The sequence below is a fragment of the Podarcis liolepis genome, assembly GCF_965112155.1.
Source record: "Podarcis liolepis genome assembly, chromosome: 4".
Taxonomy (NCBI): domain Eukaryota; kingdom Metazoa; phylum Chordata; class Lepidosauria; order Squamata; family Lacertidae; genus Podarcis; species Podarcis liolepis.
In genome coordinates, this window is record NC_139558.1 from 54,167,564 (window position 1) to 54,186,563 (window position 19,000).

Genomic DNA, 19,000 nt, shown 5'->3' on the forward strand with positions numbered 1-19,000 from the left:
GACTTTCTCCTTTGCCAGGGAAAACTCACTCTTTAGCTCTAAATCAGAACACACAGCAAACCATGGGAAATCTGATGGTTGTTTGCTCCGGTTGAGTGCTAAAGAGTGGTTTTCCCTGGGAGAAAGCAGCGGGACAAGAGGAAGTATGGATAAGCCCTGAGCTGATTAAGCTATTCCATGACAAAATACAGAGATGTTCTGATTTAGGAGTGTAGGTGTGCTTAGGATGCTGCAGGTGTAGACCCAGAGTTGCAGCCAGGCCAGTAAAGCTAAGCCTTTGGGTTGCCTTAGAAAGGATCCCCATTTATTGTAGTGGCACCTACTCTTTGGAGTTCCTTCTTACTACACATTACACAGCAGCCATCTATGCTGCTTTCTTGTGGCAACTGAAAACCTTCCTCTTCCAGCAAGCCTTTTATGTAGAGATCTTCCCCAGTCCTAATCTGTATTGGAGTTGGTTTAATAATAATAATGATGATAATAATGATGATAATGATAATAATAATAATAATAATAATAATAATAATAATAATAATAATACAACATTTTATTTATATCCCGCCCTCCCCAGCCGAAGCCGGGCTCAGGGCAGCTAACAACAATAATCTCGGGGTCATGGGTTTGAGCCCCAGATTGGGCAAAAAGGTTCCTACATTGCAGGGGGCTGGACTAGATGATCCTCATGATCCCGTCCAGCTCTAGTTCTGTGATTCACAGCTGCAGGTGACTTTCCTCTATTATTCTTAGTATGAACCAGGCAGTGGCATTTAACAACAGAAACAGCAGCCAGATACTTTTCACTTGGGAATTGGAGGCGTTACAGAAGCATCTGTTTCATGCTTCCTGCTTCAGAACTGGCAATGTGGCTGGCTCAGAGGTTGAGGCACAATAGGGAAGGCAGAGTGAAAAGGGTGGTGGCTGGCAGAGGGCTACTTTGCCCTCGATAGAAGCCAGTGTCCTGGTGATGCAGAAATAAGAAGACATTCGCTGCTAGGATTCTCCATTCAAAGAAACAGCCACCGGTGAAGTGTTCATAAGCCGTAGATTGCCATGTCCCACTCCCCACAACCCCTTTGTAATTCTCATTGGGATGCATTGTGGGATGTGAAATTCCAAAGCAGGGATTTCCACGATATGTTGTACTGAGGGAAAGCATCTTCCATAATGAAAGAGCTGGCGATGGAATTTTACAGTGTGCTCTGTATTTTTCCAGCTCCTCGTGTTCCAGCTCTGAAAAGGTAAGAGAATACTTGTGTTGTTGTACGCCTGCAGCACCTAGCAATGAAGTTGTCCTTTGGTAAGCCCCAACTTCTTCAAAGCCCTGAGTAATCCGGCTACTGGAAAATGACACAGCTTTTCAAAGAGAGGCATTAGGCAAGGATTCAGCCTTGATTTTGTTATTCATATGGGAGGGTGGTGTGGAAAAAGGAGAGTAGCCAGCTGGAGCTGGTGTTTGGAATCGGTGTCTAAGCGTAGCACCACCAAAACCCCCTGTAAATGAGTTCAGATTCTGAGTGGGGGACCCACAATTCAAAGGCATTAAAAGTGCCAAGTTGATTTTGCTTGATATTTCCGATGCAACCTAACACAGAGATGACTGCTTTGGTGTGAATGCTAGTTGTGCTCATAATCACGTTTAGAAACATATATTTAAGTTTAGAAAGTTGACCAAAGATATCATTTAGCTTAGGAGGAAAAAACAGAGCCAAGTAGGTTATTTTTGTTTAAAAAGAAGCTAAGCCACTCACTCCCATTTGCAGAGAGAGAGGTGAAATAGTAAGAGATCTAGAAGCTGGGAAAATCTGATTAGGTTGATGCCAGCAAACAATTGAGGAAAATAATGAGGTGCCCACATTTTTTTCATTCTCATACTTCAAACAATTTGAAAGCAATTGACAAGTTAATAAAGAAACTTGTTTTCATAAGGCGTGTGGCAGAATGGAGTTTGGCAGACATTTCTGCTGCTTTAAATGATGAAAACAGTTCTTTAATTTTCCTGGATCGTATGGTAGCAACACTTGACTCATGTTATCAAGGGATTCAAATTGACACAGATATGTGGCTAATTAATTGCTAACCACTTATATCATCTTTTCTCCCTAATCCTTTTGTTGCAAGTTCTTTTTATTTTTTAAGTTAGCATTCAGGAGAGAGACAGAGAAAGTGGACGTGGGTTTCAAATTTGTTGGCCCAAATCTCTCTGCCCAAAGGTATCCGTCATCTTGCCAGTTACTGGCATATCTACAGTGCTGACTCACATCCTGCTGCTCCTTTTTTAGAAATATTTCCAGCAACAGGCTTTATCACTGTGAGATTCAGCCTCTATAAATGCCACATACCTAGACCGAGAGGGCACTGTCTGGCTCATGGCATAATGATGACCCTGTTCCAAAGGCAGCTCTCTGTGAAACAGCCTCACCACCGCTAACACCTTTTCTTTCCAAACATGACTTGTCCGCCAGTAAATCATTGCACAACCACAGCAAAAGGTGGAGGGAAGGTGCTCGTAGGCTGGTTAAAGACAACCCCTGTTGCAATCCAACAGGTAACATTTAGATTAAGATGCCCTACTTGAAAATTTCACATGCCCCGGTGTCAGCCAAACATTTGTTGCAATCTGGTGTTCTGAGCTCTAGGAGATTCCACATGATGCGCCCTTAGCATCCTACGTGAATCTCTGTGAGCACCATTGATGTCTCGGCCTGCTCAGCAGCAGCTAATGCCTTCTTGCACCTTGAATTACAAGTTGCAGGATCGGATGGGAGGTATGAGAAACTGCCCCCTTTGTGGAGGCAGATTAAAGCCTAATGTGGTACAGAGCAGACATACAGTGCACTCTAAAAGTTGTGACACTGTGCAGGTCCTGCTGTGCCGAAGGATATTGATTATGTAGCGTTTTGGTGCCAACTGAACATTCTCTGGCACTTAGAAGATTGGGCAAGAAGCTTTCTACTGCCACCTACAGGCCAACATAAAAGGAATAAGCAGTCGACTACTTGGAAGAAAACCTTCCATCCCGTTACAGCTCTGATCTTCTGCCATGCCACATGCTGATGGTTAGAAAAATACTGAGTACATGAGAGGCAGCACATAGTGGAGTTTCTTTACCTTACTTACAGAGCCCTTTTAAGTCGATTATATGAAACTATTAAATATCATGCAACATATGCACTACTTAATTATGGGTTTTTTAAAAAATAATAATAAAGAAGCCCAACACAACATTTTGGGGTCAATAAAACGTGATGGGGCATGAATGGTGGTACAGTGCTTTGTATCTAACAGCTTGTTCAGCGTGAGGCTGGAGGCCGAGAACTTGTGTCTAACTAAACACAGTGCAAATTATTTGTACTCTTCAATTCTCACACTAAAGTGTTTTATTGCAATAATTAACTGTTTACATATACTTTCTCACACTATGAAAGGCAGAAATGGATAGCACTTGTGACTTTGAATAAGACCGAGAGACTTTTACCTAGGCTGCCGGTTGGTACAAATCAGCAACTCTGAGGGTTTTCAAGAGGATCCCACACATTGCTGCTTTTAAACTTTTCTGAAAACCTGCCTGACTACAAGACCAGAGTTGTCCCATTATTTTCATTGCCCTTAAATTGATGAAATTTTGTAAGATTTGTTACTTTTACATCTAATACCCCCTTGCATTTGATGAGGTTGCTGCAACACAGCAAGACGTGATCTTCTCATTTGACTCGGTAAAAGAAAACTGATACTGTTTTGATGCTGATGACAAAGCTTCTTAGCAGTGATTGGCTCAGCCTCCTGCCTGTTACACAGGGACTGGGCAAACAGAAGGGTCAATGGCACTGTTGGCTAAACTGTTCCGATCCTGAGCAGGGAGCATAGGTGGAAGAAGATGCTAGAAAATGATGGGCAAAAGAATCTGGGACCTAGAAACATGTGCCATGGAGAGGAAATTCTCTTATGGAACAGGACAAAGCAGCTAGCACTCAGCCAGCAAAAAGAAAGCTGAAAGAGAGACTAGGTATGCAAAGTGCATATTGTCAGGAGCTGTAAGATGGGAAGGCAGAATTTCAGCATTGTTATAGAATTTGATATTTGCACATTCCAACACAAACTGACCTGATCTGCATCTCCCATTGTAATGTGGGAGTCTGCACTTCCTTACTCACCAGCTTTCACACTTCCTGAATGGTCCAACACAGTTTTCAGCTGTAAAAACCCAAATAAAATATGTTTTAAAATGTTTATTTTGAGGGGCCAATACTATGCAAAAATATATTTAAAAGTTGTGGTTTTTTGTGATTTGAGAGGCAGTAATGGGGTGAAATAACATATGCAAAAGTGGGCACAGGCCAGAAATAGACTGATTTGCTCATCCCTAGCTGAAGTTCCCATACTGATCTGAAATCACCAACCAAATCTTTAGCAGTAGGCATCTGGTCTTTCATTCTCTTTGAAAGCAAAGCTCCTACTTTTAAAAAAAAGCCACCTCTCTTGTACGCAACATTACTCTGGCATTGACTTGAGATGATTCTCAGTTGTTCTGGCCCTATCTGCTAGCAGAAGACATTTAACAAAACCAACTTGTTTACCTTAATCTGCCTCTCCTCCTGCTCCTGAATACATTTACAGTGTAGTCACAAAGCTGGATGGAGCACAAAGCCAGGACAGGCCTCTTTGATTTGGGTTGCTCAAAGGACAGGCGTTTGTCATCACTCTGAGTGGTGCAGAAGCACTAGCAAATGCAGACCACAGAGTCATCGCTCAGCTGTCATTGCAGCTTCAGCTTCTGCAAGCCAGACATCTAGAGACAGAACAGTGTTTGATATCTGTCCAAGTAGGTTCTGTTTCCACTTGATGTGATTTGTAAGGATACTACCCAAATTCCTGTATTCACAGGACTGAAATAAATTGCCAAATGTCTCATTATTAAACTATGTGATGCAGCGCCATCAATGATGGCCCTCTTACTGGCATAGCATTCCCCTTTAAAAAATCATGAATTATTTTATTTTATTTTTGGCATGATCCTTGTGGTTCTATTATGATTCTAGTGTGGTGGTTGTGTTATGATTGAGGGCATGCACAGCTTATTTGGGGAACTAAATGATAACTTCAAAATAATTAAGAATAAGTATAATTGTAGAGGATGGTGGAGAAAGAACACAGCTCTGATTAATGACTTGCTACTGTCCTGTTGTAGAACATGGGTGGCGCTGTGGGTTAGACCACAGAGCCTAGGGCTTGCCGATCAGAAGGTCGTGGTTCGAACCCCCGCGACAGGGTGAACTCCCATTGCTCGGTCCCCGGTCCTGCCAACCTAGCAGTTTGAAAGCACGTCAAAGTGCAAGTAGATAAATAGGTACCACTCCGGCAGGAAGGTAAATGGTGTTTCCGTGCACTTCTCTTGTTCTCCAGAAGCAGCTTAGTCATGCTGGTCACATGACCCAGAAGCTGTGTGCCAGCTCCCTCAGCCAGTAAAGCGAGATGAGCGCCACAACCCCAGAGTCATCTGCGACTGGACCTAAAAGTCAGGGGTCCATTTACCTTTACTGTCCCTGTTACATTTATTTCAATAGTACAGAAAGTGTAGTGCCAGAAATGCCTTCTCCTCCTCAAACTTCCATGCATCTCTGCCCTAGTCGGGCTGGCGTAAGCCACTTCTTCCTTCCTCTGGTCTCTCTCAATTTGAGCTATACCTGTTACGCAGACAACTGACAACTGCACACAATTTGCAGTTGTTGAAGGAAACAGAAGCAATGTCAGGGGCAAAGCCGAAAGCACAACCACACTCCCAATACAACGCAGCAGTAGCTTACACACAAGTAATGCATGCATAGAGCTGTATCTTGCCCCCTGGTCAACGTGTAGAGGTTTGTGCTTGAGTAGAGAGTTGTTTGTAGGCCTCGGTACGCATAGCAGAACACAACTTTTGGGTCTGAACCTAAACTATTTAATATGAAATGCTGAGCTACTTTGAAAAGGAACATGTTTGCACACTGATACTTGAATCTTTGGAACCTCTGTCATGTCCCCGCTCAAGATCACCAGTGTGCAATATAAAAAAAAGTTTCACAGGAGAAAAAATTAGCTGATCCCAAAACAGCTAAGTGTGCAAAGAATATGAATTGAAATAAACAGTTCCCCTGCAGGCTTCCTGACGAAAGGGAATACTAGAAATTTTTTTTAAAAAATGGTTGTTTATACTGCATAACTTTTTAAGTCTGATTTCAGTCTTGTGTGGTGTACTCTCCCCCCCCCGCCCCCCACATGAACAAAAGTGCATACTTGGCACCTTTGGACAGGGCATAGCTAAGCTGCATGGTATGTGAACATGAGTCTGAACTCTTGCTTTAGAAAATAAGAAGTGCCTTGCTGGACCATATCATATCTCAGCAATCAGCAGGCATATTCTTTACAAGAATCTCAACAGCCAACCGGTGCTACTTGGTCCACCAGAAACTGAGCAGTATTCCACCTTTGCTTTAAGGAACAACATCTGATCATTGTACAGGAGCATAAAAATAACCACTCTTAATACCTTTTCCTCCTCATGCCAGATACAAGGCAACTTCAGCCATCTCCTCCGTGGCCTTACGATCCATCCTATCAGTATCTGGGATCAATTGCAACTCCTTCGGTTCATCCAGCAACCCCAATTTCACCTGGAAGGGCGAGTGGAATGACCTCTCTCTCTGCAGAACTCTCAAGCCGACTGACAAGTAAGTTTCAGGAAGCATTTTTTTTAAGCAACAACAACCCCAACCTGCTACACTCAGGTTTATTAAGGTGTGAGCAGGCACCGACTACTCACCTCACCACCACCTGACCCCTCCCCCTCTCCATCCCAGGTACACAACAGTGACTCACCTGAAGGGAAGTCAGGTGAGCCGTCATCCACTACGGCAGGCAGCGGGGAGCTAGTACACATAGCCTTGCTCCTTCCTCTACATATTCTGAGAATGCAGGGAGATAAACCTCTGAGCAGGGTTTATGTCACAGACCAATATGGCAGTATATTAACCTACAGGCGTAAGTCAAAAACGCAGAAATGGAAGCAAGCTCCATTGACTTCACGGTGGCTTTCTCATAGCTCATGTAACCAGTGTACCATTGTTCTGGCTCTGCCTCAATGAAAGCAGCTGTGAACCTTTCAAACAATGCCCAGAGATAGTGCACAAATTAAGGGTTTCTAAGGTTCAGTTTTAGGATTTGACCCCATTCTTTTTAATCAGAATGGTGTCTAGCTGAAGCCTATGACAGATGAATGGTGAGTTTGTAACATGTTTACAGGTTTATTTTCCTGAGGAGGCTTGGAGCCCGCCAAAGAGAGAAGGCTTTAAAAACCTCCTTTGGTTGCCATTTCCTTACTTTTAAGATTTTATATAGATGGGTCTTGCTCTTAAGCGAATGCAGCTGGTTTTCTAATGGGCTTCTGTGCCTGAACTGTTCTTTATATACTTTAAACACCATTTTGTACACTCACATTTTTTATAAAGGCCTCTAATCTTCATATTCCCTCAGCAAATTCACCTTCCCACAGTACGAAAAGGCCTAATTGTTTTTCCTACTGCATGGAAGACGAAATACAAATTTGAAAGTTATAGGACACTTTTCAGGGTCACGGATTCAATGAATTACCTTTATATACTCAGTGAACAATAGGAAACAGCTGCCATAACTTTTCTATTGTGTTTTACAGTGGTCCCTCGCAAGACGAAAAGAATTCGTTCTGCGAGTCTTTTCGTCTTGCGATGTTTTTCGTCTTGCAAAGCACGGTCCATTGCAACTGCGCCTCTTCAATCGGCTTTAAAAAAAAGCGCAAGACGTTTTCGTCTTGCGAAGCAAGCCCATAGGGAAATTCGTCTAGCGAAGCAACGCAAAACCGAAAAACCCTTTCGTCTAGCGAGTTTTTCGTCTTGCGAGGCATTCGTCTTGCGGGGCACCACTGTATTTAAAAAATACAAATCAAGTCAAGAAAAATCAACCTAGGAGGAGAAACATGGGCTTTTCTGCTGACATTTGGCAGCACCTCGCATAAAACACCATTCAAGTGGTTTGCAGTGATTGTCTTTTAGCTGCAGTGCAGGCAGACTTTCAACAGGTGAAGCTTCCCCTGCCTCTGTGCTAGAGAACAACATTACCTGTTGAATTTTTGTTTGTCACATAGTTATCTCAGGCGCATGAACCTAGTGGGAGGGTGGGCAGAAGGTAGCAATCCTCCCCACAGTTGACATTTGAGGCTGAAATCTGATCTGCTGTGGAGGCATACCCAGGTGTTTGGTAGTATTGTTAAGTAGAAGGAGGCAGATGATGATTATAGCTGGCATATCCAGAATTAAGACTATAGCATGTCACAGAAATCTTCTGAGAAACCTGTGGAGGTTTGTCAAAGAGGCCCTGGCTGCTATGTTGACAGGCTTTCAGAACCTGACACTACAATATGTCTGCAGAGTCTTTTTAATCCAGTCAGGGTGCAGACTGTTTTTGTTTTCTTTCTCCCACCTCCTGACGCTTTTTTTCCTGTACATGCACATTCCTTTTATGCAGACTCCACACTGTGTCTGAGGAGGTGTTGCCATGAGGAAAGGTTTCTTTATTGTTATTTTTAATGCCTCGTAATAGCTGGCAAGAAAGAGGAGCCACGATCCCTGTTAATTGGAGTCTGTCTAGAAACTCTCTTTTAAGAGGGCCATTATCTCTTTAATCTGTTTTGGGGGTGGAGGGGCTTGGCAAGTGAGTTCTTCCATCAACAGAGGAAAAGGGTTGATATCCAACCATCATTTCAAACATGGAGCATTAAAAAAAATAAAATCATTCCCAAATACTTTAGTCTTTGAATCTCTGTTGGCTGAGTCAGGCAACATAAAGTCTGAAGGGAAAGGAAGCGTTGATGTTCACAGATATTTTAAACTGTCTTGAAAGGTGCCTCCTTCTTAGGCAATCTTTCAGGGATGGCTGCAAAATGAATAAAAAGTGTGCTCGCTCAAGAATACAGTGGTACCTCGGGTTAAGTACTAAATTCGTTCTGGAGGTCCGTTCTTAACCTGAAACTGTTCTTAACCTGAAGTACCACTTTAGCTAATGGGGCCTCCTGCTGCTGCCGCGTCGCCGGAGCACGATTTCTGTTCTCATCCTGAAGCAAAGTTCTTAACCTGAAGCACTATTTCTGGGTTAACAGAGTCTATAACCTGAAGCGTATTAGTTTCTTTCACTACCTACAGTAACCTCAACAGAATAGCTCACCTTAAGTATTTAATAGACACAAAGGAGAACAGAGCTCCTACACCTTAATCAATGGGAGAAAGTGGAAATTGTGGGCAGATGGAGCTTGCCCAGTGAAAAGTGAGAAGTGCTGTACATGGATAAAATGTGCTTTTCTATATAAGAGTCCTGGCTTTCCTTTGATTTTGATTTTATTTGGTTGCTAGGTGTGTCAGAAGTGTAGTGACATCTGTCTTACGTCTTCTAACCTATAGCATTATCCCTGTCCTCTTTCCCAAACCAGGTGCTTCTGACTTAACAGCATTCAGTGATCCAAGAGTGGGAATTGACCGTCCTTTCCCTGCGATTCCTTCCATTTCTGATCCTCGCATGCACTATCCCGGAGCGTTCACCTATACTCCCACACCTGTGAGCTCAGGAATAGGAATCGGTATGTCTGCCATGACCACTGCCACAAGATATCACACTTACCTGCCCCCTCCATACCCAGGTTCTTCTCAGGCTCAAGGCAGCCCATTTCAGACCAGCTCCCCTTCCTATCATCTCTACTATGGAACGTCAGCAGGGTCATACCACCAGTTCTCTGTGATGTCTGGAGGAGATCGGTCACCTCCACGCATCCTTCCTCCTTGCACTAATGCTTCCACAGGATCTACTCTCCTCAATCCCAACCTTCCAAACCAAAACGATGTTGTGGACACAGAAGGCAGCCATAGCAACTCCCCTACCAACATGGCAACCACAGCAAGGCTAGAAGAAGCAGTATGGCGGCCGTATTGAATCATTAGCACAGCTGTTTTGTCTGCTGAATGGCCGAGGACTCTGCCAGGTTTATATATCATTACAGAGAAGCAATCCATCCAGAAGTCAGTATTTCCAGGAATGGTGTCATGGTGTTATCCAATTGCCATTGGTCACTGAGGTGACAGTATTCCAGAAAAGTACACTCGTCCAAGGACTGAACTTCTGAAGATGAGAACATTTTAAGACGATGGTACCTACTCACTAACTTTTTCTAGAGATATGGGGAAGGCTAGATACTCCATATGTTTCCAGAGCTTGAGACTTCAAAAATAGTTTTGGAGCTCCTCAAAGCTTTCAAAAGAGTGCTTTGTTTGACATCCGATTTGGAGGCTTAAAGCCTAACGCAATCTTAATGAGTTTAATCAATCATTTTGTCATGCTAGTTAAAAGGAAGTATAGGAAGATTCTCAGAGAGAAACTGTGAATGCTTCTGATTTAGCAATGCTGTGAATAAGAGTTTTTATATCCTGGAATTAATTTTTTTAACCAAGTTGTATATTCCAAAGAGTATGGGAATTATGCTTATTTTAATTTTAATTTTAAGATGCAACTCGTCCTTTGCATAACATTTTTTTATTTCCTTTTTTGGCACCTTAGAAATTTGTAAAAAGATTTAATCTTTTTAAAAATGTGCTTGATTTTCTCATGCATTGTCAACTGAAGGCATGAAAAAGGCCTTTCCAGGGAGATGATTTAATTATTCCTTTAATATAAAAGAGTGACAGCCTTGGGTCCTTTTCAACTACTGAAAACGTATATGATGAGTTACTCGATATTTATGCTCTCAGCATTGATTTTTTGTGTGTGATACCTTTATTATTTAAATATGCTTAAAGATAAGCACATGCATTTTGTAGCAACCAAAGTTTTAAAATATCACATATAAAATGGCTGGAATAATTATGGGTAATGTGACTTTTAATTATTTAGAAGTATTGTTTACATTTTGCTCCATTTCACTTTCATCAGGCATTTAATACCCAATGAAGTCATTTTTGTTGTCCAGTTGAGAACCCAGAATTATTTTAAACATTAGTTTGATATAAGTAGTATCAAGCATGTCTCCCTTCTTTAAAAAGAAAAGGAAGAACTTTGCATCACATTTTGCCACAATACTCTGATCATTTTAACACAAGTTTCAGAATATGAGGAGGACACTGGAGGCAGGAACTGATCTCAGAAGGAGCATATGGAGATTCCAGGACAGCTGCGTTATACTCCATGTTGTGCTGAACTGATATCTAAAGGCAACAGAAGTGAAATCAAACACAGCTAGATAGACATAGCAAAGTACTTCATGCTGATAAATTATGGGCAAAATCTGACAAGCTCCTGTACATTCTACTTTGATCTGTTGGGAATTGCAAGAACTTGTTTCAGGCTGTGGTCCTAAGCACAATCATCTGGACCCGATGCACTAGATACACAGACACAAATCTCTTTACTACAGATTTGACAGCCAAAGGCAACCTTAGGAGGTTGCACATTTGAGCAAAGGAATGGCCTGAGGGACTGGTAGCCCTTGTCTTCTAGCCATCTCCCTACTCACCCATCCCAAATTAATTTTTCATCCTGTAAGAGAAAAGATATGGATATCCATCTCTTTTCTGCTGTAACTGGAAAAGCAACTTCCAAGTGGAAGAAATGGTGGCAGGAGAATGGTTACACCTAACACCATTGCTTTGTTCAAACTTGCCGTCTCAAGGTTGCTTTTGGTTAAAAATTATTGTCACTGGACAGCTCATCACATCCAGTTTAGGTCTCAGTTCTTGACAAATGAATTTAGAATCTGGAACAGACTAGCATATGCAGCATCTTGCAAAGCCAAGCCCATAGTCAGGAAAGGAAATTTAAATCAGTACAATTCAAACATAGTACATGGGATAGGCAACCCTGTAGCCAATTTTTACTTTCTTCCCCACGCCCCACAGTAATAACTTAAATGGAACATTCACTGTTGTCTAATACACCTCAAACATATCGGACATCACTGTAAATTATAAGGCACTGTTTTATGTGAGGGTTTGGTCTGAATGCAATTGTACATGTCTTTGATTGTGCATTAAATGAATACTGCTGAAGTCAACAGATTCAGAATTACCTTCTGATTAAGTAATGGATCTTTAAAAATTAGTGGAACAATTGCAGATCAACTCTTCTGAGTATTTGAAAGCAGGCCTTTAAATCAGTGTTGGGTGTTTAACAAAATTAATAAAGGATTCGGTTTAGAAAGATCCTCGGCTGCAGGCAGCAAAACAGCTGGACTTATTTAAAATATTTGTTTCTTTTTATATATATTATATATATATATTTGTAGATTTTGCTTTTGCATTATTTGTGTGTCTGATGCAGTAGCACTTTGAGATAAAATGTTACAGAGTGAAACAGCTGATGCTATCAACAAGGTCAACTTACTGCAGAAAATTATTTCAGCTGATCTCAGCCAAAGCTCAAAAGATCATACAGTGTCATTTCTCCCCCTCCCCACTTTCAGATTCATATTTTGCAGTTGCGTGTTTTGACATTTTTCAGATGTGTGTTTTACAATTGGAGGATTTGAGTTTCTTTTTTAAAAAAGAAATGGAAGAGCCAATTCATTTCAGTGCTTCTGAAATGGAAAAAAGGTATTTCAAAATAGTTAATTGTACAAAACTGTTACAATTACCTTGAATTTTAATGCATTGATTTCTTACGTCTTTAGTGAAATTTAAATCTGTCTTTCATGGTAACTGTTCCACAGGATTCAACTTAAAATACAATGCCTTTTCCTTTATGCTATAAGTGCTTAATGTGGATAATCTGTTTAGATAAAAATGCCAGTCATTTATTAGATATCAGCAACTAAGGCCACTATATACTCTCTATGATTTATGCCTAAACAAATGTATGCCATTTTATCCAGTATTAGAATAATTCATTGTCTCAACTACACCTGCACTGTTAATGATTAACTGCCCACTCCTTTGCAGGCTTATTCAGAAGTAAGTCCCACTGTGTTCAGCAGTGATCATTCCTAGGTATTGGTGCATAAAATTGCAGCCTGATTTTACCAGCTTCTGCCACAAATGGGCTGAGATGGAATCTGGCCAGCATGGCGTGTGGCATTGCTAGGGAAGAGAACAAAACATTCTGAGGATTACTACAGTTTTTAAAGCCCTACAGATGCCAGGGGTCAGAGAGCCACAGCTCAGCACTTCATAAAGAGAAGTGCAGACAATCCAGAGGAACTTGACCAACTGTTTATATGAGCTCAGGCTATTTGTCCACCTTGCCCAGCAGCATCTAATCTGAGTGACAGCAACTTTCCAGGGTCTTTGGTGCAGAGAGGTCTGTGCATTCACCTGCTACCTCCCTTCATCCGGGGAACAGCCGTGGTTCATTGGTAGATCATCTGCTTTGCATGCAGAATGTTCAATCTCCAGGCAGGGCTGGCTGCCGAAAGCCAGAAAAGCCACTGCTATTCAGTGTAAACAATACTAAGCTACATGGACCAAGGTTTGACTTGGTATAAGGCAGTGTCCTATGTTCTTATGCACCTGCTCTTAACAGGACATGGCAGGGGTTCTACCTAGAAGGACCTTTTGCATGTAAAGCATGTGTTCTCTCATTAAACTACCAATCAGTTTCTGTCAAGAGACTACCCACTTTCCAAATGTTTTTCTTTCTCATAGCTGAATTGTCTGCAGATTTAGAATCCTAAATGTGTCTAGATTTAGGTTTAAGAGACTTGGACTTTATAATTAGGCACTAAGAGTGCTGTACGCATTCTCTTTGATTTTTGTTGTTGTTAAAAAAATATCCCCTTGGTGATTTAATTTTACAAGGTTTTGATCAGGGCTCTTGATGTCTAAGACCTTACCTGCACATCTTTCTGGGGTTGTACCATTTCAGAATGTGACATCTTCTGAATTGATGCTATCCCATAAACACGTAGGTCAAATCTGTATCATTTTATATTGGGCTTGCCTAAGGAAGGATAAGAGTAGTTACTAGGGGAGGTAGTAATCTCAATTTTTCTGCATGCCTCTTGGAGTGTAATGAAATGTGATAGCTAATATTTGGAGGGGGGCGTCTGTGAAACTCCAGATTTTTCATAGGATTTCCCCTTCTGTTGAATTCCTGCTTCTTGGACCTCAGGCTCATGCATGAGCTGATTTTAGAGTGGTCAAATGCAAAAGAGAACAAGGCTGCTGGATCTTTAATGCCTGTGCAGAAGAAGGAATTTCGCATGTGTGGGAAATGTCATTGCTCCAGATGTTGCTGAACTGCAACTCCCATCAGCCCCATCAAACATGGGCAATGGCCAGAGACGATGGTAACTGTGGATCAACAACATCTGGAGGGCCAAAGGTTCCCCTCAGCTGAACTACAACTGCATACCGTATTTTTCGCTCTATAACACGCACCCGACCATAACACGCACGTAGTTTTTAGAGGAAAATCCGTATGCATGCCACCCGTGGGCATTCCCTCCATAACATGCACAGACATTTCCCCTTAATTTCTAGGAGGAAAAAAGTGAGTGTTATGGTGCAAAAAATACGGTAATTCCCTCTCCTACACAGCTGTTAAAGGTGCAGGAGCCCTGTTTTCTTTTGCATCTGAGTCACCTGCCTTAACAGTATTTGGGAAGGCTCAAAGTACATCTCCTTTTATAGGAGGCATTTCCCAGGGGCGCATTTCGAAAAGCATTCCAAACTGGCCACTGCCAGAGACAGATTGTAAGGATTAAGTCCACCTAGCTCCACAGAATAACCTGCACGATCAACTGCTCACATACATACGGAGAAGGGTTTTGGTTTTCTAAAAACTGGAAATGGGGCCAGGAAGCTGATGGTCTATTAAGAGCTCAAAGTGAACTGGATCACTACTAACTAAATATTAGAATTCCTGAAAGAAAAGTTCCCTATTTAAAGAATTTATTTTTTTTAATGTTGCTCTCTAAGAGAGATGTTCAGGTATTCCCTTTTGTAAAATATAAATTTATTTGAAACTATTATAATGACCAGATAATGGTGAATAATTAGGAACTCATTTTTATTTAAATGCATTGCACAATCCAGACACACCCATGAAGCTGAATCAGTACGTGTTAAAGCATTTTAAATCAGTTTTTGCTTCAGCTGAGATTAACTGGCTTTACCATTCCTTTTTATTGCAGCTACTTTTGGCTTTACCAGCAGAGATCCTAAACATACTTGTTAGGAAAACAAATCCCACTGTTTTCAGTGGGGCTTAATTTTTGCCCTGGAAATAACTTTCCCCCACATTTTAATGCAGTTGTGCAAATAGATCTTATTTATTCCCGTGTACTTAGATTTTTATAAACTGGTTAAACTGATCTTCCACAGGTGTCCCACAATAAAAAATAACAGGTATTTATAATATTTGTTACGTTTTTCCCAGATGACACTCACTCATTCATTGCTCAACAAAACTTTGTTTATAACATTTTATTTTATAAGGCTTGTTGTGCCTTGCAACCTTTTCTATTTTAAAAAAAAAGTTGGTCGATACTATCCCATCATCATTTTTTGTTTCATATATATCAAAGGGTGCATCAGGAGAATGTTAATTGTATTTCTGTATGTAAATAGGTTTTAAAGGCATCATAGAAACATATTGTTAAAGCTTGTATTTGACATTTTTCATTCGCTACATCTTTGCTGAACTTGCCTTTGCTAAATACTGTAGGAAACTTGTTTTATTTCCAACTTAATTATTTTAGGTTTTGAGATTAACTATTTTAGTTACTTTTGTCAACAGTTAACAGCATGGTTTTGTGTGGCACATCAAAATCTCTTCATTTTTTTGTTGTAGAAGAAAATGTGCAAACAACTGTGGGTTATTTGTGGTATTCTGGAGTTATCAGATACAAATTCAGGAAAAAAGGTGTTTCAGTAAGAAATGACTGTGTGAACACAATGGAAACAGGGCCATTTTGGAACATATATTTGGATCTGTGAGTTTAGCATTTTCTGGGTGTATTTACAATCAACTTGTCCTGCATATTGGAATTGCCACATCCTCTCCTGTCGTATGGATCACTTTCAGAATGGAGATTTTTTTCTCTCTCCAAGCGATAGCAGTTTTCTCTAAGAAGAGAACAGGAGCCTATTTCTCCGCACTCCACCATGTCTTGTTTAGATAATAGTATCTGAGTAGGCACTTCCTCTATGTTACAAGGTCAGTGTGTCCAGGAGAATTCATTGTGACTAGCATGCAGAGCAGCTGGACTGCTGCATTAGTTCTCATGGAAACTTGCTTTCTTTGTACCACAAGTTCTTCTGTACATTCAATATTATAATTAGTGTGAATGACAAATAAAACTGTTTGAGAAGTATACAAGCATTCAATTCCTTCATTATTTTCCTGAGCCACGTGAATTTGGTTTTGGTAGCCAGGGTGCAAAGGAAGGACTATCTTCTTGCAACAAAGGAGTTTACCGAATTTTGTTGGTGATTGGTAACCTGCCATTATTTGTAGCTGCCGGTGAACCATCCCATTCCATCCCCTTCTGGCACATACAGAGAACCTCTCCCTTCACACCAAGCTTTGGAAACTAAGAAGCCATGAGAAGCTCTCTGTTTCTGAATGTCTCCAAAGGCTCAGGAGAAGCTGATCCCTCGTTTCCTCCCATGTTTTCTCTGTGCACCGTAATATTTTCTGCTGGGAGGGAGAGCCCTGGTCTGTCTGTTTCTTTCAGCACCAACTGAAATAGCCTTCCTCTTCTGAGTTTTCCCAGACGCAAGGTGGGCTTGCTTATGCACCACCACAAAAAAGGCCACAGACTTGCATCTTCTAACTTAGAGGTATAGTTGGAAATTTAGAAATAATTACTATGAGTTGTATCCAGCTAAATCATAGTGATAGTATTGCTGATGAAATCAATTGATATGACTAACTTAAGTCCATTGGTTTCAATAGGTCTACTTATGATTATTTGGAGATACCATATAATTTAATTAGGCATGCATCTCACCGTAGGAGGGAAGGCTGTAACAACCAGATGGCCAGTTCAGTCTGCTTACAAACTGTTAACTGTTGATGGACAACTTGAAGGCCTCTGCTCTCTTGTCTTATAAGGTTCTTTATAATTGAACCACAACTTCAAAGAGGGGACTATAGAGTACACAGCCATTCTACTCTGCTGTACATAGAATTCTGAGAAGGAATATCTCCTTGTATGCTAGACAACGTGCAGCAAGTGTTTACTAGAGAGAAATCTGTAGCTCCCACTGGCCATTCAGCAATGACATCTCTGGACCACAACAGCACCCTGTTGATGAAAACACACCAAGGATGCAAATGGGAAAAGACTATACCCCCACATTGGTGGTTTTTAAATGATAAAGCACTGATTTAAGCACCTGTGTATCCATCACAGCTGGCATTATATCTTGTATCTGTGGCCAAATACAAAGCAGCGTGAGAATTTGTCTAAATTTGCAGACAGACATTAGTAAAGTAGACTGTGGCCCATGAAAATTTATGCCGTAATAAACCCGTTAAGTCTTTAAGGTGCCACAAGATGCATAACTGAAACTGAAACATGGAGGATACAGTCCAGCCATATATTTTTTTAAGTTCCCTTTTATCCAATTGAAATAAAAGTGCTTAGCTGTAGCTGGATCTTGCTTTTAACCCAAATCCATAGTTCTTCACAGATATACTCAACAGCAGACTTAAGATAGGGCTGCCATACAAAAAAGCGCTCAACAATTTTGGGGTGTCCTGTTCTTTACTTTTTGAAAGAAGGCAACCCTACTTAAGAACATAAGGAATATAAGAACCCCCTTCTGGGTTAAGCTAAAGGCCTATCTAGTCCAGCATCCTGTTCTCACATTGGCCAACCAGATGCCTATAACAAGCCCACAAGCTGGGCCTGAATGCAACCTCACTCACAAGTCGTGAGCCTCAGCAACTGGTGTACACAGGTATACTGCCTGTAGCAGTGGAGACAGACTTCAGGAGCTTGCTCTCTGGTTTGAAGTTGCTGGGGCATCTGAAAGTCTCCCAGACTACTATTAGTACGAGTCATTGTCTGGGAATTGTTTGGGTTTGGGATAAAATGATAAACTAAATTAAGAAGAAAATTTAATACACAAGCATTAAAATGAAGCTTTCTGTCTGACATAGAATAAATAATGTTTGGCCTCAAACTTTTAAAAGCATGGAATCATAGATCTGATATGCAGTAAAGCCCATCTTTTTTTTCAACAGGCCTTGTGAACATTTTTTCCTATTTTTTTAAAAAAGCTAGATTTCCTGTAGAGGTTTAATTTCAGTCTTGCAAAGAAGAGAGTGTTAACTAATTTTTTCCATATTGATAATATTTTATATTGCTGAAAATTAATTACTGTTGTGTTTTAGCCTGAGTGATATCCAAGAGTTTGTAGCTAAAAGCACTTTGGAATTAAAATCAGTTAATACTGGTTTTAGAATGGCTCAGATGCTTCCATGTGGTTAGAGGACCCACTACCATGCTCAAAGTGTCAAATCTTGCAATCTTTGGCTGCTTTTGTGATAAGCAAGCATTTCACAGTGCAGGGCTCTGCATATACAAATACCCACCTGGAACTCCAGTCACAGCATGGAAATGAGATCCTCAGCCCAGAAGATCGTCTGTGTTTAGGTCTCTTGAATTTCGGTATTTGGTTAAAATAAAAGGATAATTCTCTGGATGCCTAGATCCAGCTTTGAGGCAAGTACTCTTGTGTGAGACAGTCCCAGCTTTAAAACCACAAACATGCTGCAAAGGAAAGTGTGGAAATATAGGCTGATAGACCTTTCAAATACCCCCTTCTAAGTTTCTTCCAAAGTTTTCCACTTCCTTTAGCATAGAAATAGAACCACACATTTGGTAAGCTAAAAATGGTTTCCTTACAAACTCTTCAAATATTAGATTCATTTGCTTTTCCATACAACAGCAAGAAAGACAGGCAGCAAAACTTAGATTAGTTCCAAAGTGGTAAACATTTCTAAATTA

At 40.9% G+C, this 19,000-nt stretch overlaps 1 protein-coding gene across 2 annotated transcripts in view; it reads left to right on the forward strand.

The window, feature by feature from the left end:
• RUNX1 (RUNX family transcription factor 1) overlaps positions 1–13,797 on the forward strand; it is a 175,616-nt gene extending 161,819 nt beyond the window's left edge. For both annotated transcript variants that reach the window (XM_083500217.1, XM_083500218.1), the window contains 2 exons: positions 6,543–6,704; positions 9,491–13,797. In XM_083500217.1, coding sequence (XP_083356343.1) covers positions 6,543–6,704; positions 9,491–9,987 — 659 coding nt within the window. In that variant the 3' untranslated portion in view covers positions 9,988–13,797. The remainder of the gene's footprint in view (positions 1–6,542; positions 6,705–9,490) is intronic.
• The last annotated feature ends 5,203 nt before the right edge of the window (positions 13,798–19,000 follow it).